The sequence below is a fragment of the Amphiprion ocellaris genome, chromosome 11 (genome assembly GCF_022539595.1).
Source record: "Amphiprion ocellaris isolate individual 3 ecotype Okinawa chromosome 11, ASM2253959v1, whole genome shotgun sequence".
NCBI lineage: Eukaryota > Metazoa > Chordata > Actinopteri > Pomacentridae > Amphiprion > Amphiprion ocellaris.
In genome coordinates, this window is record NC_072776.1 from 26,100,553 (window position 1) to 26,125,578 (window position 25,026).

Here is a 25,026-nt window from a genome sequence, read left to right on the forward strand (position 1 = left end):
AAGAGTGAAAAATTTAAAGGGGTCTGAATACTTTCCGTACCCACTGTACGTAATGAAAGGCAATGCTGTAGGACAGCTTCACGATACAAAATTTCTTGCATAAAATACTGAATTGCCCTCAAACAACTCTAAATTGTTATAACTTTTTTAATTTTTATAGATTTTATATTCCAGGAACTGAAGACAAAGATCTTTTTTCTTTACAATTTTTGTGGAAATTCCATTTTTCCTCCATCCTGTAATGACACCATAAAAGACTGATGTTTAGAGTGGAAACAAGAAATTTCCTCCACCACCATTGTGTCAAGTATTATGTGTAGTCTTCTCTCAATGAGAAAGCCAAACATTGTCTTTAAGCAAGTTAGCACAAGTTTATACAAGCTGTAGAGCAAACAGGTGAGACTTCCTCTGCATATAATGTTCACCACAAACACAGGTGTATGTGAGCTCCTCTGTTAGCCAGTCTATGCTTCAGTTGTTGTTGTCATCACATCCTTTTCTCTACACCCTCCTGTGTCCCTTCTATTCCCCACCTTCACCTTCATCCCTCCTACACTTCCCCTCCTCCTCTCCAGGCCGCCGTCAAGAAAGTGGCGAAAACAAGATGACACTCCCCAAGGTCTTTCCTGGTAAAGATGCCGACCCTCCCTGACTGTCTGAGAGTTACTGACAGACCTGATAACTTTCTGACCACACCTTCATTCCACTGACCCATTGTCTGTGTTTGCATTATTCACTTGGCTCTCTCAGTTCCCCTCATCTTTTCTTCCTGGTCTTCTCACTTCTTTTAACTCCACCTAATCCCTGAGTGTTGACTAAGTCCAATCTATCCTGCTTGCAGTGCAGATCTAGCTGGCAGGTGTATGTTTTTACATTTATACTGGCGGCATTCTCCATAGAGAATAGAATGTTTTGGTGATTATATTATGTTTAATTCACCTGGAGCGATCTAGCTAATAATAATGAAGGCTAATGAAGAACATATTGTAAAGAACTAAATATCTACACATCTACAGATTCAGAACACATTTAGTAATAGCAGCCTAAATATACTAACATCTATAGTACAGCGATAAAGTACTTTATGTCCAACCTGACATGTGGCAACTATTGAAAATGGAAATGATAAACATCATGGCCAGCAATAAAGTTTCACATCAATCCTGCATGAATCCTGCGTTCTGCATAATTAGAAATTAATTTTAATCGGCACAAATTCTTACCTTCTGTGTCAAATTTTTATTTGAATTTTGGGCTGCAGAACTCAGTTTTAAAATTACACATTTAATGCCCGGAGTGCTTCAACTTAAAGCATTCATTGCATACTGAGCTGTAAGCATTACAGGGCATGCAGAGCTGTGTTTTCATCTTAGAATGCCAAGCCATGTTATATTCACTTTCAGAAGTGCAGTTTCCACTAAATGCATAACACTCTGTATTTTTAAATTGAAATTGGTTGTACATTCTATTTTGATATGATAGTCACCTTTCTGGTAGTATTATGTAAAGTGGAAACTAGTAAATGCAGTTTATTTTCTTTTAGTGTTGACAAAATTGAAGACAGATTGATAATGCTGAGACTCTGTTTTTGGCCTTTGACAGTAGTCGGTAGCTGTTTTTAATTGAAATTTCTGGTGCAATTTGATGTTTAATTTTTCCCTTCTGTCCTCTTTTGGTGAACAGTTGGTCAGGACCACTCAGACCTGGTGGCTGATCTGCTCAAGGAACTGTCCAATCACAATGAGCGCTCTGAGGAGCGTAAAGGCGCCCTGTTGGAGTTGCTTAAAATTGCACGAGAAGACAGCCTGGCTGTGTGGGATGAACACTTTAAAACCATCCTCCTCCTCCTGCTGGAGACACTGGGTGATAAAGATGTATGTTATCTGATGGCTTAAATGACTCTGACCGTGGGTACACTCTTTTAGAGGTTTGACAATTACCAGACAGTTATACTCTGCGAATATTCGTGTTTGGAGTATATTGATTATCACTGAGCTTAGCAGACACAAGTGGGAATCACTTCTGCATGATTTTCTGAAGAATCTGAATTTATGCATTTTTGGATATTCAGCAAAAACTGAAATGGTAAATTGCTTCCCATTTTTACTTTTAACTGACTTCTTGTGCTACTGTTTCCTGCAGCACACCATCCGAGCCCTGGCCTTGCGTGTGCTCAAAGAAATTTTGAGGAACCAACCAGCCCGCTTTAAGAACTATGCTGAGCTAACTATCATGAAGACACTGGAGGCTCACAAAGACTCTCACAAGGAGGTACACAATTTCAGCATCAAAACTGGAAATATGCTGTTGTAGTACTTCATTTTATTTCACTTGGACCTAGCAGAGCAAGCTACACACTGACATGTACATAGTATGGATATTGTGTTTCTAAAGACAATATATTGATATTGAGCAACACTAGCATTTCTTTGGTGTCCTGTGTTCACCTGATGAATGTGAGTTAAATATTCAGTCACTGATTAGCTCTGTTTTTGGTCTCTCACAACTCCTAAGAAAAATAACTGGCTCCTGCACCGCTATATGCTCCACTATGTCATTCAGCAAGTTACTTTGCCTGACCACAGTTTGGTGCATTTAGTATTGCATTAGTGACAGTGAGCTAAAAATGGCTAAATGGCTAATTTGAGAGCAGCAGAGTTGGTCACAATTCTTTAGGTATTCATTGCCACATGTGCCCACATGTTACAGAGTGTGTACAGAGGAATCTATACACACAGTCATATGATTCCTTTTTATTTTGTCAAAAAATATTTGTGAAGGTTTAAATAATAGCGGGGACCACAGATTTATGTCAAAGGAAAACATAATTTGACTATGTTAACCCTCTGAACTATGAGTAGTACTGCACCTCCATAAAAAGGATACAACAGTGACTGGAATTAGAGAGAACTCAAAAATGTCTTCTGTGCTGCAAAGCAGTGTTATACTGCTGTAAGTCCTAAAAACGGAATATACAAAAGTAGATTTTTTTAAATTTTATTTCTTATTTTACAAAAATGGAAAAAACCTGGAATCAGCACATACAACATTTATCAAGTGCGTAAGTCTCCAGTAATTAAAAAATAATAGCTCTACATAGTACAGATATTTTACTGCTTTACTACTTTTTAACTTCTTTGACTCCTCTCTGCTCTGTGTAAACTCAGCCTGCAGTTCATCTGAACAGTCCCTGAATTTTTTGTCACATGACTTTTTGCTGCAGCTGAGCCACTCAAGACTTCATGGTTACACCAAGGAGCACAGGATTTTTTGCTTTTGTAGGATATGGTGAAAATGGTTTGTTTTTGGCAATTTATGTATGATATTTGTAGAAAAAAACTATTTGGATAAAACTTAGATTTGGTTAAGTTTCCTGATGGAATGGTGTTAGAAAGTTGAAAATCTAACATTTCTTTCTGTTTCAAAATCTGGCTCTAATGAATGGTGTCATTTTGAGAGTTTTTATTTATTTATTTTTTTTTTTTTTTTTTTTCTTTTTTATAGACAACATGCTTTTCAAACCTGCCAACAGGTTTAGGGGTTCTTGATAATTAGTAATTAGTCATTTTTCCATAGTTGTATGACACGCATGTTCCTCTGTTATTGTGAAAACTCTTAATAAAACCTACTGTGGTAAAAACATAATCGTTGGACAAAATAATCATTCAAACACATATAACACTATAACACTATAAAATAGTCTAGAGCCTCATCACTAAAACATTACAGTGTGGTTGGCACTATGAGAATAACAATAGCTGAAGCAAATATCGCCAACCTTTGACTTTTAACTGAGGCTCACAAAGGAGAAACCTTATGAGTTACTCAACTGAGAAATTCTCTTACCATGTTGGTCAGGTGTGCAGCGGGGTACACAGAGTAGGTAAACAAAGATCACATGCTGATAACAAATGGAATGTAAAATACACAAAATAAACATCGAGACTAACCTGCCAGATCATTAATAATCCACAGAACCAGAGTTCATAAGCAGACAACAAATTAAACTAATCCACAACAAATGCAACATCCTGAGTACAAGATTTATTCAGGGTCATCCACTTGATGACTGAATAAAGTTCTATGTTGATTTCTTAGCCAGAGGGATTCCAGTGAGTTCCTGCTGAACCTGCAGGGATACAGGTACACCTTTTAGTGTGTATAATTGTGTATAACGATGAGTTCACACAATATTAAATGTCCTGTGCATGTGCCATTGTCTGGTAGGGAAATTGCTTTACATATTAAAGCCCATTAGGAGGTTTGTAAAGGACGAGCCCACTTGCAATTTCCAGTAAGATACCAGTTGTCACCCACCAGTCAGCTGTCTTAATGACAAAAATGCAGTACTTCAGTATTTTTTCCCCACACATTACACGAATAATGCTAATGTGTATCTGACATGTGCTTTAGGTGGTGCGTGCAGCTGAGGAAGCGGCGTCCACCCTAGCCGGCTCCATCCACCCGGAGCAATGCATCAAGGTGTTGTGCCCTATTGTGCAGACGGCCGACTACCCCATCAACCTGGCTGCCATCAAGATGCAAACCAAAGTCATTGAACGCATCGCTAAGGACTCATTACTGCAGCTGCTGCCCGACATAATCCCTGGACTTCTGCAGGTCTGAGTCTAAAACAAGACATAACCTTTTAGTTAAGACTGTTTTCAACAAAGTTTGCCAAAAAATATATTACTAAAATCGTTGTTTTTAAATTTTTGCAAAATTATTAGATAAAAGCACACTTTTAAGAAACTGCCTTAACATACCTTATTTAAATTAACTAAGAAAAGTCACCAGTAGTAGTAAAGAACCAAAATGCATGATTGTTTTTTTTGTGACAGACACATATGCTTGTGTCATTCCATCATAGAAAAGTAAGAGTTGTTGGAGTCATTGGTAACTCAGTGATATACATGGTCTTTACAAGTTTCTATAAACTTTTGTACACAACTGTACTTTACTAGATAGCAGATTTAAATGCTTTTGCTCGTTTATACCCCCTAAATTAAAGAAAAGCAGGGTTGTTTTGGGACAGACAGGGCAGCAACATCCTCATCGGCTCCAAAAAGGCATATTTGGACAATGTTCATATTTGGACACTGGGAATTATTTGCCTTATTTGTCCCTGGAAATGTTTGCGTGCACTCTGCACTCTTTGCAACTCCTCCCACGTCCGTGCCGACCCTGCGTGTGTGTCTAGGTATGTGTACATGCGTGCGTGCGTGGAGACTGATGCTGCCTTGTCTCTCTGCAGGGCTATGACAACACGGAGAGCAGCGTTCGCAAGGCCAGTGTGTTCTGTCTGGTGGCTATCTACTCTGTGATTGGCGAGGAGCTTAAACCCCACCTGGCACAGCTCACGGGCAGCAAGGTATTGACCGCTGACGACAAGTCTTAACACACACACACACACACACACACACACACACACACACACACACACACACACACACACACACACACACACACACACACTCACTCCATTACCACAACTTCTTCAACAGACGTGCAGCCTTATCATCTTCCCATGTTGTTGTTTCTCAGCTTGTTCCAACCAGTTGTCCAATTATAAAGTGTAGGCTCGCATTTGCCCTACTTTTACTGCATGTGTCCTTGAGTTATGTAAGGGTTGAGGTCTGAGGGTCAGGTTCACCTTACTGGAGAGACCCACCCCTCACTACCCCCACACCCCACCTGTGATCTATATACGTATGTAGCATCTGAACGGGCTTTAGGATGCACTGTTGCGTTCTCAAGTTGTATTGTGAGACATAGTCTTTGTGCAAACAAGAAGTTAGACTGGATATAACAAATATTTTTAAATTTCCTTTTCTTATGAAATTTTCAAAAAGTGCCTATAAATAGTGTCCAACTAAATACACTAGACAATAAAAACTTGCAACTGTTACTAAGCCATACATAAAGGCAATACAAAAATATCCAAACACCAAATATCAGTACAATTATTTTTAATTTGAATGATGTTATCAGTGTAAATGTCAGAAGTCCTGTTTCCATGAACACATTTTTATGACATTTTAAAGTAAAACTTGATGGAAACAGCAAAATACAAGAACAACTCCAGCAGTTTAACAAAAAAGTGACTCAAGTTGTCAGGTTGTTTTTTTTGACTTTGTTGCACAGAATTATAATTCTAATATAACTGTAAATTTAATTCTAGTGAATGGTGCAGACCCATTTCCTGAACAAGTTGTGATGTAGCGAACAGTGACAGACTCATGACTGAGCAGCTGTTCTTTCGTTCTCTTTTTCTCCTGACAACAACCATGGCCAATACCAGCTGACATGAAAGAGTAATTACAACCTTCCCGAATGAAAACAATGCCTGAAGGTGGCATTTTGATAGTTTACAAACAGCTGGTTTTGTTTTCAGTTTTGTTTGCAGAGTCTTCTGTTAACTACAGCCATACATAACATAGCATGTACTGCCAACTTGTGATGACTACTTAGTTTAGTCATTCCAAAGCACTTAAAGGAAGTATGCCTCATTTTGTGAGTTTTTGTCAAAAAAAGTGTTTCAAAATTTTATTTCAAAGGTGAGCTTCATATTTTCTTACCATTGAAGTGGAAAAGTCTGGCATTTTACTTTGATCACTTCTACATATTTTTAGAAATTAATATAATTTGTCATTTACAAGGATAAAACAAACAAAAATAAGACAGAAGTCAGAAAATGAAGTCTTGTAGCAGAAATGAATAAATGTGATAAGAGGTCACAAGTATATTGTGTCACTTTAAAGTGTCACATGCCAGTTTGCTCCGTTTACCACTAGTGAACAATACAGGATAAAGTTAATTGTTTGCTTCTTATCGCCTAGTTTGATACAACACACTCAAGAAGTGTTGCTCTTTCTAAACAAGGTTATTTTAAAGAGCCTCAAACCTACAGCTGGAATGGACTTCACATCTCATTTTTTTCTCTTCAGCTTACATGCTTTCATTTGCCGAGGCAAAGAATAACATTTCACGACTTTATTTGTTTGCAGATGAAGTTACTGAACCTGTACATCAAGCGTGCCCAAACAACCAACAGCAATAGCAGCAGTTCCTCTGATGTCTCCTCTCACAGTTAGTATCGGGAGGATTCATGTGGAAACCCTGTGGATGGACGCCTTTCAAGGATTTCCAGGACAAAGCTGCGCTTCTTTCAGACCTCTCTCTCTCTGAGCTTCCTCTCCCCATTATATTTCAAGTTCTGCCATGCTTTTCTCCTATTTTGAAGGGATTCTGTTCAATGAATCGGTGATTAGTTCATTCCTCCAGCCCGCCTCTGTTCTAGAAACTTTTGAATGTAACTGCTGTATTGGTTGGGAATCAACACATTTGGAGTTTTTTGGAAATGGCACTTTCTCTTCCTCCATGATTCCCACCATCTCCAGATCAACTTTCGTCATTGGAGGCCTGTTTGTCCCTCAGCCCCAGATTTGTTAGAAGTTCACACATGATATTGTGAAATGTTCACGTCAAAGTGGAGGAATGTTGTCCCACAAAAACTTCTGTCAAATCAGTTACAGTTTGGGATGAGATGTCATTTGGCTGGTCCAGTGATGGTAACAAGCCCATAAGTTTTGCAATGAATTCTGTTTTAGGGAGCATAAAAAACAAATATTGCAAGAAATAAATGTGACAGAAATAAGAAAATACTGTGTCAACATTTTTAGTTAATACTTAGGTTTAAGATGTGGCTCATGGATGCCTGTCCATCGATTGTAAGCGTTTTTTATTCTTATTTGTTCTTATAAGTGGCTTAATACATTAAATCCCCCTTTCACAAAGTCCTTGGTTTACTCAACTTTTCAGCCACATAATTGACAATCCTTCAAATTGTGTGCAGATCTTTAGATTGAGGTGCAAAACATGAGCTTGCTGTTTAGCTGCACAATGAAAGATGGCTACATTAGGCTTCAAATTCACAATCAGCAGACCAAGTAGAAGCTGAGCCCATGAAAAGTTGTTGCCTGTATTTTTACACTAAAGTTTCTGCATTAAGTTCTGAAACTTTTCAAAAAATTGCCATTTGTTGCCAATTTGTGTCATCTTCCCTGTAAATCTGCCAGGCCACTGTTCAGTCTGAGTACGTTCAGGTACACCGTGTCTGAAGAGGAAGTCCTTTGTAAATACCACAGATGTGGAGTTGGGAGAGAGACCAGCACCTGAGAACAGTCGAAAAGACTTTACCAAGCCTTATTCACTTTACACACGCTTATGTTTGTTGACTGGATTGCGGAGAGTGAATGGGATGTACAGCACTGTATCTGTTTGCTCTCAAAAAAATGTGAATCTGCAGGAAAACAGACCATGGCCGTGTTCTTGACCTGCGATGATGCAAATCCAGTATTAGTTGTTTCCTCTGATCTCCTTCAGTTTCCCTTCATGTACACACAGCTTCTGCAATAACCGCAAATCAACCGACAAAGGTATTTTGTACATACACTTTTCAACTACTGCTTCACAGAATTTTACATAATGTCAAAAAAACAAAAAGCGAACAGGTTGACTATCTAAATTTTTTGCATGTTAGCAAAATAGCTTGCATGTAACCTGCAGCACATGTCAACTTTGTGCTGTTTTGAAAGGCCCAGGTTTTAGGCTGTTAAGTGCACTTGTAACATCATCGGGTTACTCATCTCTGATTTCATGTTTCAGGAGAGGAACAAGTCACATTTGATCATATGTAAAAGGTACAACATGGAGCAAACACTGTTGACCAAACCTTTGTTTGGTTTATTTAAGTACTTAGGTGGAGAATTTTTAAAAAGTCTTACCTCTGGGCACGACTTTATTTTGAGGTATCAAAAAGCTTTAAAATGTTGGATTCCTGCTGAGACGCTACATGGGTCCCTGACTAGGGACAGTTTCCCATCATTACTGGATATGATTTGATTTATCAGGGTACAGTTAATCTACCGTGAATTCTCTTGTCTCATATGCTGACTTCTAGCAAATTAATAATAATGATTATTCCTGATTTTGCTTGAAAGAAGCCTGAGTGTAATGTGGGACTTTTAGTTACTGGGTGTTCTCATTTAGGTAATCCACTGAGAATGGGCCAATTATGGTTATTTAAGTAAATGAATGTACAGAATTGACATGCTTACGTTGTAACTTGCTGTTGGAGTATTGGTACTGAAAACGATTTCAACAACATGCCGCCCTGCACACTCTGTAAAATGCCTCTCCTGACTTTTCTTTCATCCAGTTCTCCTCAACAACTTCTGACCCATTAATCAGCTGAGCTTCCTCCAGTTAAAGCAAATCTGTGAGGAAAAGTTTACCCAACTACCAGTCACTATTAGGAGGTGGCGCCCACCCTGGTCCTACAAACAGACATGGTATTTTTTGCAAACTGTTCACTATGCATGTTCAACAGTACACTTTTTCTTTTGTGTCAATCAGCCATGTAATATTCATACCTGTATTTATATATTTTATTTTCTCTCATGTTAAATTGTACAGAAGGGTTTTTGTTAACATCCATCTGTGATAGATTTGCAACAATGTAAAGAAACTGTTTGCTCTAGAAATAAAACTGAGAACCGATCTCACAGTTTTCTGACTGTTCACCCAGGATTTCACATTCGCTTGACTACTCAGTCTTTAAAACGTCGACCAGCGTTTGTATGTCTTCTTCTTCTCCTCCTCATAGGTTGAACCTTTGCTTCCACAGGAGTACTGGTAGTAGTTTTGCTCAGTTGTCCATCCATTTACAAGCTCATTCATCCGAGTGCTGAGGTGTTCTTAGCTGCTGTGTATAAACATTAACCTGAGCAGACTTTGAGATGATCTGTCTCTAATCTCTGTACCTTTTTGAGGAGCTGTGAAGAGACTGGACAGCAGCTGCAGGGGTTTGTACTCGGCCTGTTTGTTCACATGTTAAAATTAAGCATGCATTCTGCGACCAAGGTGTAACAAAAGGAATTGCTTTAGCATTCACAGCAGTCGTTTTGTTCTTCTTTCAGTGATATGAGATTAGCTGCTTACAAACTGAAAGTTTCAGCTCTATGGCTGTTCTCAGACATGTAGTTCCACACAGCTATGTATGGTCATTTTAGTCTTGTTTATCTCAAAACTATATGCCCTTCTCTTTCTTTCCCAACACCTAAAGCCCCTCCTGTGTTTGTTTTCCTAAATTTTCCTCCAAACACCATTACCTCAAGTAAGTCCAGCTTTAGTGTCTTACTGTTGTCAGTGTCAACAGCTGATCAAGTGAAGCTGCTATTAATGCATCAACCAAGCTAGATGTCGTAGTGGGAGGTGTGCCTGGACACTCCGCCTCTCAAAGGTCATCCAAGGTATGCTAATGAAGCCCTGATGACATCACCAGGATGATATAAGAGGCGGGCAGACAGGTTTGGCTGCAAACCTCTCTGAGCTGAAATCTGAGGAAGCCACCAGGCGCAAAGCTAGCTCCATCTGTCTCCACGTCTTCTCTGTGGTCCTGGGATAGAAGAAGACACCGCACTGGAAAATATGCTGTTCTGCCATTCCCAGCCTGAGTCCTACCACCAGCACTCTGCTAGTTATATTAGGTAAAGCACAGCCATGTAGACAAGCCTCAGAAATGTGGATTTCATGAACTTGTGTCTGAAAAGGAAAGTAGTCAATTCTGCAACATGTTAAGTCAAAGTACAAAACAGTGATGTTTATTTGCACAAGAATATAAGAAGAGACCGAGAATGGTTCATATGGCTTCATTTTTCAGATGCAGATTTTCAGTAATTCTGGCTCTTTGTACTTTTATGTCATTTATTATTCACATCAAACTTAAAGGTGAAATTCACATTTTAAATGCATTTGAAGTGTTCAGGGAGTGCTTTTCTCAACATGGAAGTGACAGACCACCTAGACAACTTTTTTTTTTTCCCTTTTATCAAAACAATACTCTTGAACTAAATATGTTACATGAGAACTTTGTATTTTGTAACATCAGCCTTTGGCATGTTTGTTCCTGTGATGAAGAGATTAGATAACAGACAAAACAGAACAATGGCCTTTATCATCCCCATGCTCATTTGTTTCTCTTCTGGTCTCTTTCAGAGAGGCCTTGGCGCCTTTCTTGAAGAACGAAGAAGCCAGGCTTATGGCTGAAAGTGGTGCCAAAAGGAGTCCATTCCAGTACATTTTGTGTGCAGCCACTTCACCAGCTGTGAAACAGCAGGAGGAGACTCTCACTTACCTCAACCAAGGTGGCTATCTGTCCTGCTCGTTTCATGTCGATGATCACTGGACTGGAGCTCATTTTGCCACATACAATCCCAGCAGCAGCAGTAATGCTAAAGTGAAACCTGCTGAAGCAGGATTTCTAATTCATTTTAAGTCAGGGTTATACTAAACGTTGGAGATTTACACAAATTAATTTAAACTGTTGTCTCTGCAGTCTTGAGCTCAGCAAATAATATACACAGCTGTTGCTCAATGCCAGAAGGCAGACAACATAGACTTGTGTGCAAAGTCATTAAGATAACAAAATAGCTTTATTCTACAGTAGTATAACACATTATGGCACAGATTTAAGTCATTTGCAGAGATTCCCTTTACTGATTCTTTCACAGGAATCTTAGTTCTGACAGCATCAGAACCTCAAGTCTAATAGCTGAATCTAATACTATGGAAGCAAAGAAATGCCAAAATATTAAGAGTTCTTTGAAGAAGCTACTTTTTGGCTTCCATATTTACTGTCTTTAGTAAGTAATAGAGTGAACTGGAACAAGCAGATATTCTGTATGGGTAGTTACATACATCCTCTGTGTCTTTGAGCCTTTTGAATATTGAAATTAGTAGTAAAATTTGATATATATTGTATTAATAAAATATAGGCTTGCCATTGATTGAATGATTCATCCAAGCAACATGAGCTTCTGTCTGAGTATTAGTTTGTCTGACTTGCATCTTATAATCTGATTCACCCTCTTCTCTTTCATTCATCTTTTTGCCTTTGTACTTCATCTTCTGCTTCACGTCAGTTTCAACCACTGGAACCTTCTGACTGTTTCTGTCTCTCTTGTTGAGCAGTGACATTTTTTATCTGTGCTTCATTTACCTCTGTCTCTACAAGTTTGCCCTGCTTATCTGCTCTACTGTAATTTGTTTGGAGTAAAACCACAATGAAAGTGAGCTTGCTGTAACATGCAACTTCTGGACAACAATTACATCATAATGCAAAGATGGCATGTATTGATTATTAGAAGTTAATTGCCATCATGGTCTGTAGCTTACTTTTATGCTAAAGAAGCACTGATAGTTAGCCATGTAGTGTCCCTCATTAGCGATTTAAATGTGATATTAAACTTAATGTATTATATATGATCAGGATGGAGATATGGAACACTTTTGTAGTGGCTGGCCTTGATATCTGGCTTAAGAGGCTTCTAATTTGATTCAATTTCTATCTCCACTGCCCCTCTTTTCTGATTGACTGATTTCACATTTTTCAATTTTAATCAGGTTTTTTTTAATGTTTTAAAATGTAGGTCAGTCCTACGAAATCCGTATGCTAAACAGAAAACTAGTGGAGTATACAGATATAAGCAGCAAATATGTAAAGGTAGGTATAAGGTATTACATATGTCTGTTTTTTGACTTTCATATGACTTCTTCCTTCTCTCTTTTCAAGTCTCACTTTCCGGCTTTGTCGCAGGTCCCTCAACCCTCTCTTCCACTTCAGGGGTAGGGTGTGGACCTTGGAGAGCTTGGTACTATCACCCAAACTTATCTTTCCTCCTCCCTTATTTTCACATAAGCTCCTTACAAACATGCATTTCATTTTACGTTCATGTTTTCAGCATACACACACTCTCTGGGGTCATTATTCTGCTTTTATCTGTATTACTGGGTTTTTTTCATAAAGACGTGGCCATCTTTATACCTTTATTATTCCTAGGAACAGTGTTCTCTCAACTGAAATCAGAAAAATAAATTGGTATATATCTGATGCCAATGCTTTCTGAGTAAAACCCATTAGCAGCCCAACATTTCCATGATGCCACTTTTGTTTTCATCACACAGGTTTTTCTGATACACAAGTGTTACCAACTGACTAAATTTCAGATACAAAAGTGACTTTATTCATTTAAAGAGTTATTTGTCAGCACGGCCACTTAAGAGTGAGGAGAGGTCATTTTATTTCATTTCTGTGTGAGTGCATCCTCTTGACACATCTCTGTTGTCAGGCTGCTGTTGCTTAAGAGCGTAATGCTAGCTGTAGCATCCTAGAAACACAAGAATAGGACAGGTGGCATCTAGGCAAACACATGACGTGGTGGATCCAGAGCTGTTTGAGTTGTGTTGCTCAGCCGTGCATGAGCCTCCCTCCATAAATATTCTAACGGTACATGGTTTTACATATTGTTAATATCATTTCTTGATTTAATTTATGCTCTGGCAACATTTTTAAAACAAAAGCTCTTTTTGATTCTAGAGGCAGTTGAGTGAAATTAGACATGGACTTTCTCTGTTCCCACATGCCATAAAAACTGTCTGAAGTTTGTGGACTTTGGGAGAAATGGGTCTTTTGAGTTTTGAAAAATCAACAAATGGTATTGACAGTACTTTTTGGCTCTCATATTAAAGAGAGTCTATACATCAGGCTGTTGGGTATGGTTGGGTGTAGCCAGCAATGTCCCTTGTTAGACCTGTAACCACATATAGTGAGTACATCAGTCCATCGCTTTAGCAAAGTGAGATGTCAGACAACTGGAGGTCAGCAAAATCTAAACTTTCTGTTAAGTTGCTGTTTTGGATTTTTCTTCAACCTGGCTTGATCATGAGGTATCACAGAGACCTCATGTTACATTCCCAAGTTATTCATAAAACATGATCATAGGTCATTCATTAGCATAAATCATTGGACTTTGTAGGAATTTGAATTTTGAGGAACTGTGTAAAAGGATTGTAGTTGATGAAAGAGAATCTTAATCAACTGAAATCATACCTTCTCTTCAACCTGTCAAGTAGTCACCAAAAAAAAAAGTTTATCTCTAGATGAACTAAATGTTCAGCAGTGACTGAGTACACTCTACTTCCTTGCCTTATTAACCTAAATGAATCAAAAATATGATATGATTTGAAAACTGCTGTTTACAAAGTCTGTGCTGTAAATATTAGGCCTCACATGCTCCCTTAGGGTGGGTGAATTCAAAGCTGTATTTGTCACATGTAGTCTGATCATCCTGCTGCCAAAAATAATGCAATAATCCTGGAAATCTGTAGAGGTAACACTTCCATTCTTATGAAAGTAACACTGGTGATTGCTTGACCAATGAAAATTAGTTGGCTGAAAGTATATTGGCCAACCAATTGAACACTTCACCTGGACACTACAGCTCTACTATTTTTAGAAAAGTGCAATGGTTGAAATTTTGCACAGGTGGGATGTTGCAGTTACACACACTGGTGCACCATGCGGTCACATGTTAATTAAGAGTTATTAAGTTATTAAGAGATGTACAGCAAGTTAATGTGTCCTTTTAAGACAAACTTTAAACTATGTGAGTATGGGAGCTATTATACAAGAGGAAAGTTACTGTCATTATTTCATCTCACAGGTTTTACATGTAGCATCACTGAACGTAGCTCATATTCCAGGATATATGTATTTTAAGTATGACTACTGTATGGTGGGCATGAATGGAGCTGAAATTCCCTGTGAATTTCCACCTCCTTACTCTTGCAAAATAAGATCTGTTACAGTTTGTCTGAATAAATAAATGAGGGGAGCCTGTTTGCACTTTGCCCAACAGTCTGGCTGTTCAGCTTTGTGCAAGGTGTCCCACTGAAGCTGTAGCTGTACTCGGCCAGAAGCCTGATCCTGCCTTCTGATCCTGTTCACAGAGCATTGTGCGAGTGGTGTTTCATGACCGTCGACTGCAGTATATGGAGCACCAGCAGCTGGAGGGTTGGAGGTGGAACAGACCTGGAGACCGAATTCTGGATCTTGGTGAGCTAATTGTAACAAATCACCCAATATGCATACATCAGACTTTGCTCATATTAAAATAAATTCCGTTTGATGTAGCGCCTGAGTCCTCTCAGGGCTTCTCATATAGTTAGGTGAAGACCAGCTCTTTGGTGACAGTGGATGATGAACCCCCCTTTAAACAGAGGGTAAACCTCAGACAGAACCAGGCTCAGGGAGGCTGGCAACCTGCCTTTACCATTTGGGTTGAGGTTAAATGCTTTCTTCTGTCTGAACCAAACCAAGAGACAGATGTTGTCACTCATGGACAGTGCTGCTTGTCTGTCTGTGGTTTGATCAAATTTGACAGACAGTGATCTGCCAACCACAACAAATTAATATAACAATACAATACATAAAATAAGCGACCAAATTACAATGTTTGTATGTCCTTTAACTGACTGACTGGCTTATTACTTTCAGATGTCCCACTATCAGTGGGCATACTGGAGCCTCGTTCACACCCTCTGCACCTCAACACCATTGAGTTCCTCTGGGATCCTGTCAAGAATGCTTCTGTTTTCATCCAGGTACAGATGGATTCTGGTCAAACGTCTCGGGGGAAATCATTATTTTTGTTTGATTTAATTTTTTAGTTTTCTCTTGTCCTTTCAGGTCAACTGCATCAGCACCGAGTTCACCCCCAGGAAGCATGGTGGGGAGAAAGGGGTGCCATTTCGTATCCAGGTGGACACTTTCACCACAAATGAACATGGGGAATACATGGAGCATGTTCATTCATCCAGCTGCCAGGTCAAAGTCTTCAAGGTATGACACTTCAACATGTTTTCGGCTTGCTTGCTTTTTCCTACAGGAACCCGTCTAACTTCTCTATATCTTGATTTTAAGCCTAAAGGAGCTGATCGCAAACTGAAGACAGACAGAGAAAAGATTGATAAGAAGGCCCCTCAAGACAGAGAAAAGTATCAGTCATCCCATGAGACCACCCTGCTGAAAGAGGTGAGGCATGCCGTCCTCTTCCTTGAGCCACAGTGCTGCAGAGCAGAAGGCTGTATTATGAAGTGAGATTAATGGGAAGCCATATATGTTGAGCCTAAACACGGAGTTTTTTAGTGTCATGAAGGTGGCTTTCTTTTGACCTGTTAGATCGCCACAATAACTTTTGCTGCACACCTAACCTGCTCTGGAGGACGTTCTGTTCAGAATTTTAGATTTAAATTAGCTGTAAGATGTTTCTCATGGGAGAGAATGTGTTTTTTCTGCAAACTTTGTAGTTGTACAAAGTACAGAGATGTAGATTAGTTATGACAGAACAAATGCATATAATTACAGTAGGCAGTCTGTATGTGTCACATGCCACAGGAAATTATTCAGCTGGTGATGCAGACAATGCATTAATATCTTTTTGTTCTTGGTCCTGATTTTAAGTCCATTTTACACTAATAGTACTGCAGCTAAGAGAACATTATAAAATTGATTAGTCTAATGTTACTGATCACAGAGAGTATTGTAATTATGGGACAGTGTTACACCAAAATGCACCTAATTGTCTCAAGTTTTAAGTTTCACAGCTCTAATGTGCAGCCATCACATTAGAATTAGGTGGCTGCATTGAGTGCACTGATGGCTAAAATAATTACATTACGGTAACTTACATTATTAAAAAAATGGCTGCCAGCAGTCCTCTTTGGACTTACTTTCAGAAGCAGTGTTGCTTTTTGTCATAATAATTATTTCATGATTGTTGCTTTGCTTTTAGTTTGTCAGTACTGCTGTAACTTTATTGATCCCATTAATAATCTCCTGTGTTCCCTGGAGGTTTATCTAATCTAAACAGAGGTAAAGCCATACAGTCAGCTGGTCACAATATTTTTGTCCTCCTTTACGCTTTGCTTCCTTTCATACATAACTAGTATTACATCACAGCATGTTAATCTGTGACTTATTTGTGAGTCTTTCTTTTTGTTCTTGCTTTGTTGCTGAGGTTTGTCAATGATTGGGGTCTCTCTGCATCACTTTAGTGTCTTTGAACATCAAGCGATTCAGCAGGTTCTAATGTGTTATTCACGTGGATAAAAAATAATCCAGAGCAGAGGTGATCCAATGAACCATTACTTTGTATATAAAGTAACGTTAAATAAAACCTGTAACACCACAATAGAAAAATCCAGCTTTGCAAATTAAAGTCCTGCATTCAAAATTGTAGAACCAATTGTAGAAGTATCTTCTTTTCATGAGCTAAAACAGCCCAAATGTCTCTGTAGAACTGATGGGAACTGTGAACTACAATCAGCAGTTTCACATTGTATACAGACACTGCATTTTAACTGATGCAACTTTAATGTTATATTTTTAACATTTCATTGTGGATGTTTTTAGCGTAAATCCATTGTTACTTCTCTTTTCTGTCTATCAAGTGTTCGCCATGGCCTGATGCTCTAAATCTTACCAGCCACAGCAGCAGCAGCACTCCATCACCAGTTTACCACAGTTCACCAGCATCCTGTAGTTTCACTGATGGGTGAGTCACTGTTCACACCACATGTCACCATTTCGATTTGCACAAACCCTTTTCATTTTGGTTAGAGCTCTGCAAGAGAACTGTAGATTAATGTCAAGGTGGACTAGAAGTGGCTTTGGTTTTTCATTAATAATTATTAAAATGTAGGTAGCTTTATTGATAATTACCTACACTAGTCTCTAAATTCAGTTTGTAAGGCTGAGGCTGATCACTGTACCAGAGGTGTAATACTAACAGTGGTAATACTGCCCTCTGGGGGTGCTTACAATGAACATACAGTACAGTGAAAAAGTATTTGAATGATTTCTTCTATTTTGCATGTTTCTCAGACTTTAATGTTCTAGATCATTAAACTAAAATTTATATTTATTGAATATTATACAGAGGTAACCCTCAGAACACAAAATGTAGTTTTTAAACGATGATTTATTGAAGATTTATTGAAAACCTATATCACGCTTGTGAAACAGTAATTGCCCCTCTTAAACCTAATAACAGGTTTGTAACTTGGCAGTAACAACTGTAGTGAAATGTTTGTAATAAAATACTCACCAATCCGCTCTATTTTCCTCATGTACACATTTCTCTAGCAACTGTTCTCCAAACCAGCAAGGGGAACTGTACATGCCTGGCTGCGCTGATGTAAGTAACAGAGAATGTGCAGATTGTTAATGTTGCTCTCTTATTCCTTTTAGGCCATTTTTTAGAGATGGTGGATGCTGTGCTGCTATACTCATTTCAAGGGCTCTTCTTCTTTTTAACATATAGCACCTTCTGCCGTCATCCTCGCCGCAGGACATACAACAGTGGCTGCAGCGTCACAGGTTCTCACCTTTCTCAAGGCTCTTCTCCAGCTTCTCAGGTAACTTGGGTAAAAATCACAACAGAACACTCATTTGAGTGGATGGAAAAATAGATGCACAGACTATTTAATGCCTGAAACTGAAAAAGAAATGATTTCTGTTGATGTGTCCAGCCATCCAAGCATCCTATCAGATGGCAGGAACACAAGCTATAGAGAAGAACAGCAAGCAGAACCTGATTTTCTGCTGTTGTTGCAGGTGCTGATCTCTTGAGGATGAGCAGGGAGGATCTGATCCAGATCTGCGGCCCAGCGGATGGCATTCGCCTCTTTAACACCATGAAAGGAAGGTGAGACATTATATGCAGGGCCACTTTTGCTGTGTGTAGTGGCTACTGCTGTTTGATGATAGTTTTGAATGGGTACAGAGATAGAAAAATTCACTGCTTTATTACACAGATCATGTCAATGTGCAACCTTCAATAAATGCCTGCAGACACAACTTTGGACTGAAAAAATTACTGAGTACAGATTACAGTATTACTCATCTACAGATTAACAAATTAATTAATAAATAAAGAAATAAAATAACATAAAATGTCTTACTGAGGTGTTGGGCCACCATATGCCAGCCGGACAATAGATTCTCCAAGTCTATAGAACTCTGCTGGCAGGATGAACACAATTCTTCCAAAAGATGTTCCCTTGTTTGGTGTTTTGATGATAGTGGTGGAGAAAGCTGTCTGACATGTTGACCCAAAATCTCCCATAAATGTTCTAGTGACCATGAATGCAACAGCATATGATTCACATTGTTGTCATATTTGTCTGTGGATGGGAGCATCATCCTTCTATAAGAGTAGAGGACACCACTTCCACCAGGACAGGAATGTTTCATTATTGGATAAAGGCGATCGGTCAAAACTGCTTTTGACTGACTAGCAGTGACCCACCAGATCCTCTCAATATGGAGGACAAGGGTTTAGGTTTTTCCTTTAATTTGTCATCTGTCTGTATGTTCTGTATATATAGATTTGAAAATGACATGGTTGACTCCATGTATTCTGAAGATAAAATAATAATAAAAATATTGAAAAAAACACAACATTCCTGATAGCTGCATTTAAATCCTGAAATTCAGTGTTTAGGTAGAAAATGGGCCAAAACCGAAAGGTCCTGAATTATGTAGTCAGGCATGTGGTTCAGCTAGTGGTATTACAGTCTCTGCTGTATATGTTCCAGGTGTATACAACCCCGTCTTACCATCTATGTATGTCAGCAGCAGGCCAGGAACCAACTTCCCATCAAGCAAGTGGCTGTAGACAGTAAGTGTTTATACTGACATTCTGACCATCTGCACATGTGACTCTATAACTACACTTCATTCTGGTCTATCTTTACAGTCCGAAAGAAAAAAAATAATGCCTTTTTAAACTGCCATATGTAGGTAGTTTTGACACTGTCATAAAACCATCATTACTGTTTTTTGAATATTTTTCTTGACTTCAGTTACAGTGGTTAAAATTTTAACTTTGAGCTGTTAAACACTCATCATGTCAAACAATGTTAAAAAATAAGACCACTGATCAAACGACAGTTAAAGTTAACAGTCAAGCAGTTTGAAAGATTCATTCATGGTAATGACAGGCATCAGTCAGTCTTATTCACACCCCTTCTAAATAAAGTGTTAGCCTTTTTTTTTACACCTGTATTTATTCAGGATAGGTTTACTTAGAGGTAAGCCTTTTCTTTTCTGTCCTCCCTGCAGTCTACCATGCTCTGTACCTGGAGGAGCTGACAGTGGTGGACCTGTCTGAGAAGATTGCTATGCTATACAGCATCACTCCACAACAAATTACACACATCTACAGACAAAAGCCCACTGGGATTCACATCTTAGTCTCTGATGAGGTATCCACCCAGCACTAACTCCTCATTCTTTTGAACTATTTACAAATGAGATCTATTTGAGAGCTCAGGCCTGTGAGTGCTGCTACACTGAATTTACACACGTGGACAAAATTGTTGGTACCCCTCAGTTAATGAAAGAAAAACCCACAATGGTCACAGAAATAATTTGAATCTGACAAAAGTAATAATAAATAAAAATTCTATGAAAACTAACCAATGAAAATCAGACATTGCTTTTGAACCGTGGTTCAACAGAATTATTTTAAAAAAATAAACTCATGAAATAGGCCTGGACAAAATGATGGTCCCCCTAGAAAAGACTGAAAATAATGTGACCATAGGGACATGTTCAATCAAGGAGTGTCCTCTAATTAGCATCACAGGTGTCTACAAACTTGTAATCAGTCAGTCAGCCTATTTATAAGGTTACAAGTAGTCACTGTGCTGTTTGGTGACATGGTGTGTACCACACTAAACATGGACCAGAGGAAGCCAAGGAGAGAGTTGTCTCAGGAGATTAGAAAGAAAATTATAGACAAGCATGTTAAAGGTAAAGGCTATAAGACCATCTCCAAGCAGGTTGAGGCTCCTGTGACTACAGTTGCAATGAGCTGAAACATGCCGTCTGGAGAAGGCATCCTTCAAACCTGAGACAACTGGAGCAGTCTGCTCAAGAGGAGTGAACCAGAATAACTGCTGAGAGGTGCAGAAGTCTCACTGACAGTTACAGAAATGGTTTGATTGCAGTGATTGCCTCAAAAGGTTGTGCAACAAAATATTAAGTTAAGGGTACCATCATTTTTGTCCAGGCCTGTTTCATGAGTTTATTTTTAAAATAATTCTGTTAAACCATGGTTCAAAAGCAATGTCTGATTTTCATTGGTTAATTTTCATAGATTTTTAATGTATTATTACTTTTGTCAGATTCAAATTATTTCTGTGACCATTGTGGGTTTTTCTTTCATTAACCGAGGGGTACCAACAATTTTGTCCACGTGTATGTACACTATATGACTTTAGTTGGTAAAACTGGAGTTAGATCCAGGTAACTTTTGGTTTCCCTTTATCCTTACTAAAATGAGACAACAGCCGTACAATCATTCTAACAAAGCAGTCTCTCTTTAGCCTTTATGTCTGTTTAGCTTCATGTTTACTTCGCAGTTGATATTCTCGACTGCATTATTCCGATATTACAGCTGTCCATTGTGTAGTCTAGAGTAGTTTTACAGTTTTTTAGCAGAGTCATAGGTGAGCTAGTGTGCTTGAGCTGCAGTGGGTAGAGAAAGAGATATGGACTTCCTAGATCTCGACATAGAGGAAGCAATAGAAAAGAGTCACATCTAAGCTATTTTAAGTAAGGAGGAGATTATTTTCATGGAAAAAGCATTCTACATATATAACTTTGATGTGCAGAAATTTAGTTTTAGGGGTTTAATCTATGATCAGACAGTGACCTAAACTAATATTTTGAATATTATTTTCAAGACTTGTGGTGTTGTATTTTTACATTGTTGTATTATTATTTTTACTTAAACCTGCAGTGTTTGTCCCTCTTCTGGCAGTGACAGTAATTTCTCAAAAACTGTCAATATTTCTGGGTTTTATTTTCTCCAAGTTGCTGTAAATGTCACAGACGTTCATTATATAAAAGTCCTACACTGCAGCTTCAAGTGAGGTATATGAGAACTTCTTCCACTACTTAAAGGCATAGACAGTTGGATTTTTTTCAAATATGATGCTACATAATTAAAAATGCATCACAAACACCTCCAGGTAGCTGGATTGTCTGGGATCTGAATACTTGTAATATTAGCAGATAGTAAAGAGAGGTTTCACCATTGCTCAGATCACATTTATGAAGCATAACTTATATTTTGTCCTCTGTTGGTTTATTATTCTCATCCTCACATCAGCAAAAGCTAACTATGACACACGCACTATGACAGGGTGGATCTGGAGATTTCTCTGTTGCTGTGGAATACTTCAGAAGTCTGCTGTGTTGATGCTGCTCAATATATCTGTTTCAGATGGTGCAGAACTTCAGGGAGGAGGCAAGCTTCGTCATCAGTACTATAAGGGGTAATTATTTCATCTGCCTGTTAGATATTAAATATCTGTTCATACTGTGTAGTTTCATTACTGGTGTTTTTAAATGACGTCTACACTGTTCTCTGTAAAACAGATGAAAACACTGATGGCTACCACATTGTGTTGAAATGATCAGCGGGAGCTGAGGAGCTTCAAACTTTCATCCATGGAATTGTACAAGTTGTAAATATGTGTCTCTACGCTACAATGTGTGACATTCACTTAGATTAGGAGTATATTAAAATATTATCAAGCTTTTGTTTCCATCGCGATTTTGTGGTCTGTATAGTTTTCTTTAATTCTCCTGTTTCATTCATATTTTTGTTTAGTTACTGATTTACATTAGATATAGCTTGTAATTCTCTGTAAACAGTGCTGTATTACTCCTTCATATGTGCACATATTCTTGTTGTAATATATAAATGTTAGTGAATGACTTGAAAATAATGAAAATAAAAAATAAAGTATGAAAATAAACTAAAAAAATAAATGTCATACACATACTCATAGAGATAAAATGAAAGGACAAATGAACAAAACTGTATGATGTTGTTTTAATAAGAGTGATGTCCCAGTGTCCCTGCTAATTGTTTTCCTGGCCCACTTATGAAATGTTGAAGTTTTCCATGTTATGAGGAGCAATGTTGCTGTTATAGGGCTTCATATTTTCTAGATGAGGTTTTATGCAATATGTTAACTGTTTCTCATGTTTAAGCACAGACGTCTCCTGATTGTCACAGCAGCCAGTTTAAACAGGGACATCAGGCTGAAGTTCACATCTATGACTTTCATTTTGCTGTATATGTTGCGCAAAATAAAATTGATAATTTTCTTTTTTGCTGGTTTTAAGTGGGCTGAAAAGGAAAAGGAGGATGTCAGATTGTATCATCAAGATTTAGGAATATTTGATTCACTATGAAGAATAGCCTCTGACACTAAGCCCTGGGCACAACACCTCTAACAGCGTCTTCTGTCAGTATTTCACTAGATACTTACATGCCTGCTCAAATTAACTGTATGGCAAAGGTACGCTCTCTTCTTCTTTTCCTCTCAGCTTTTCTCTTGAGGGGTCACCACAGTGAATCATCTGCTTCCATCTAACCCTATCCTCTGTATCCTCTTCTCTCACACCAACTATCTCCATGTCCTCTTTCACTACATTCATAAACCTCTTCTTTGGTCTTCCTCTAGTGATCCTCCCTGGCAGTTCAAAACCCGGCATCTTTCTACTGGTATATTCACTATCACTCCTCTGTACATGTCCAAAACCATCTCAGTCTGGCCTCTCTGGCTTTATCTCCAAAACATCTAACATGTGCTGTCCCTGTGATGTACTCATTCCTGATATTATCCATCCTGGTCACTCCCAAAGAGAATCTCAACATCTCTGCTACCTCCAGCTCTGCCTCCCATCTTTTCCTCAGTGAATTGTCTCTAAACCATACAACATCACTGGTCTCATCACTGTTTTAACACCTTTCCTTTCATTCTTGCTGATACTCTTGTCACAAATCACACCTGACATTCTTCTCCACTCGTCCCAACCTGCTTGAACATGCTTCTTCACCTCTTTTCCACTCTCTCCAGTGTACTGGACTGTTGACCATAAGTACTTAAAATCCTCCACCTTCTTTATCTCTACTCCCTGTAACCTCACCCTTCCACTTGGGTCTTTCTCATTCACACACATTTATTCTGTCTTGCTGCGGCTAACCTTCATCCCTCTCCTCTCCAGGGCATACCTCCACCTCTAGATTTTCCTCCACCTGCTCCCTGCTTCTCACTACAGATCACAATGTCATCTGCAAGCATCATAGTCCATGGAGATTCATCCTGTCCGTCACCATAGCAAACAAGAAAGGGCTCAGAGCTAAAGCTTGATGCAGTCACATCTCCACCTTCAACTCCTCTGTCACACCTACAGCACACCTCACCACTGTCTTACAGCCCTCATACATGTCCTGCCTCACTCAATATACTTCTCTGCCACTCCAGACCTCCTCATGCAATACCACAGTTCCTCTCTTGGCACCCTGTTGTATGCTTTCTCTAGATTTACAAATACACAATGCAGCTCCCTCTGACCTTCTCTGTTCTTCTCTATCAACATCCTCAAAGCAAATACTGCATCTGTAGTACTCTTTCTTGGCATCACACCATATTACAGCTTACAAATGCTCACTTCTGCCCATAGTTTAACATCCACTTTCTCTTTCCTATAGCTTCATTGTATGGCTGATCAACTTTATTCTTCTTTAGTTGCCACAACTCTGCACATCTCCCTTTTTCTTAAAAATCAGCACCAGCACACATTTCCTCTATTCCTTAGACATCTTCTCACTCTCTAAGATCTTGTTAAACAACCTAGTCCAAAACTCTTTTGCCTCCTATCCTAGACACTTTCATACCTCCACAGGTATATCATCAGGGCCAACTGCCTTTCCACTCTTCATCCTCTTCAACACCCTCCTTACATTTTCACTTCACCCTTACTAATCTTTGCTGCTTCCTGGTCCATAACAGTCACCTTTTCTACTCTTTGTTCTCTCTGAATTTCCTCATCATCAGTCTTCCATCACATTTCTGGCACCTGTCAATACATTTCCATCTCTATCCTTAATCACCCTAACCTGCTGCACGTCCTTCCCATCTCTATCTCTCTTCATTGCCAACCTGTGTAAATCAGTCTCTCTCTCCCTACTGTCCAACCGAGCAAACAGTCATCCTTTGTTTGGCCTTTGCCACCTCTACTTTCACCTTACACTGCAT

The 25,026-nt window shown here is 38.8% G+C and overlaps 2 protein-coding genes across 43 annotated transcripts in view; both read left to right on the forward strand.

The window, feature by feature from the left end:
* clasp1a (cytoplasmic linker associated protein 1a) overlaps nucleotides 1-9,561 on the forward strand; it is a 104,102-nt gene extending 94,541 nt beyond the window's left edge. For 30 of the 42 annotated variants that reach the window (XM_055015479.1, XM_055015494.1, XM_055015489.1 and 27 more), the window contains 6 exons: nucleotides 576-629; nucleotides 1,684-1,874; nucleotides 2,143-2,271; nucleotides 4,414-4,620; nucleotides 5,255-5,371; nucleotides 7,008-9,561. In XM_055015479.1, coding sequence (XP_054871454.1) covers nucleotides 576-629; nucleotides 1,684-1,874; nucleotides 2,143-2,271; nucleotides 4,414-4,620; nucleotides 5,255-5,371; nucleotides 7,008-7,094 — 785 coding nt within the window. In that variant the 3' untranslated portion in view covers nucleotides 7,095-9,561. The remainder of the gene's footprint in view (nucleotides 1-575; nucleotides 630-1,683; nucleotides 1,875-2,142; nucleotides 2,272-4,413; nucleotides 4,621-5,254; nucleotides 5,372-7,007) is intronic. The other 12 variants (XM_055015484.1, XM_055015515.1, XM_055015514.1 and 9 more) reach the window with 1 other exon arrangement.
* An 814-nt stretch (nucleotides 9,562-10,375) lies between these two features.
* On the forward strand, nucleotides 10,376-23,089 carry tfcp2l1 (transcription factor CP2-like 1). The gene is made up of 15 exons (XM_023298712.3): nucleotides 10,376-10,550; nucleotides 11,059-11,207; nucleotides 12,492-12,565; nucleotides 14,851-14,956; nucleotides 15,398-15,504; nucleotides 15,590-15,742; nucleotides 15,824-15,934; nucleotides 17,353-17,456; nucleotides 18,047-18,098; nucleotides 18,225-18,318; nucleotides 18,518-18,608; nucleotides 19,501-19,583; nucleotides 20,027-20,169; nucleotides 22,197-22,248; nucleotides 22,352-23,089. The coding sequence occupies exons 1-15, from the start codon at nucleotides 10,492-10,494 to the stop codon at nucleotides 22,387-22,389; spliced, it is 1,416 nt and encodes a 471-aa protein (XP_023154480.1). The 5' UTR covers nucleotides 10,376-10,491; the 3' UTR covers nucleotides 22,390-23,089.
* The last annotated feature ends 1,937 nt before the right edge of the window (nucleotides 23,090-25,026 follow it).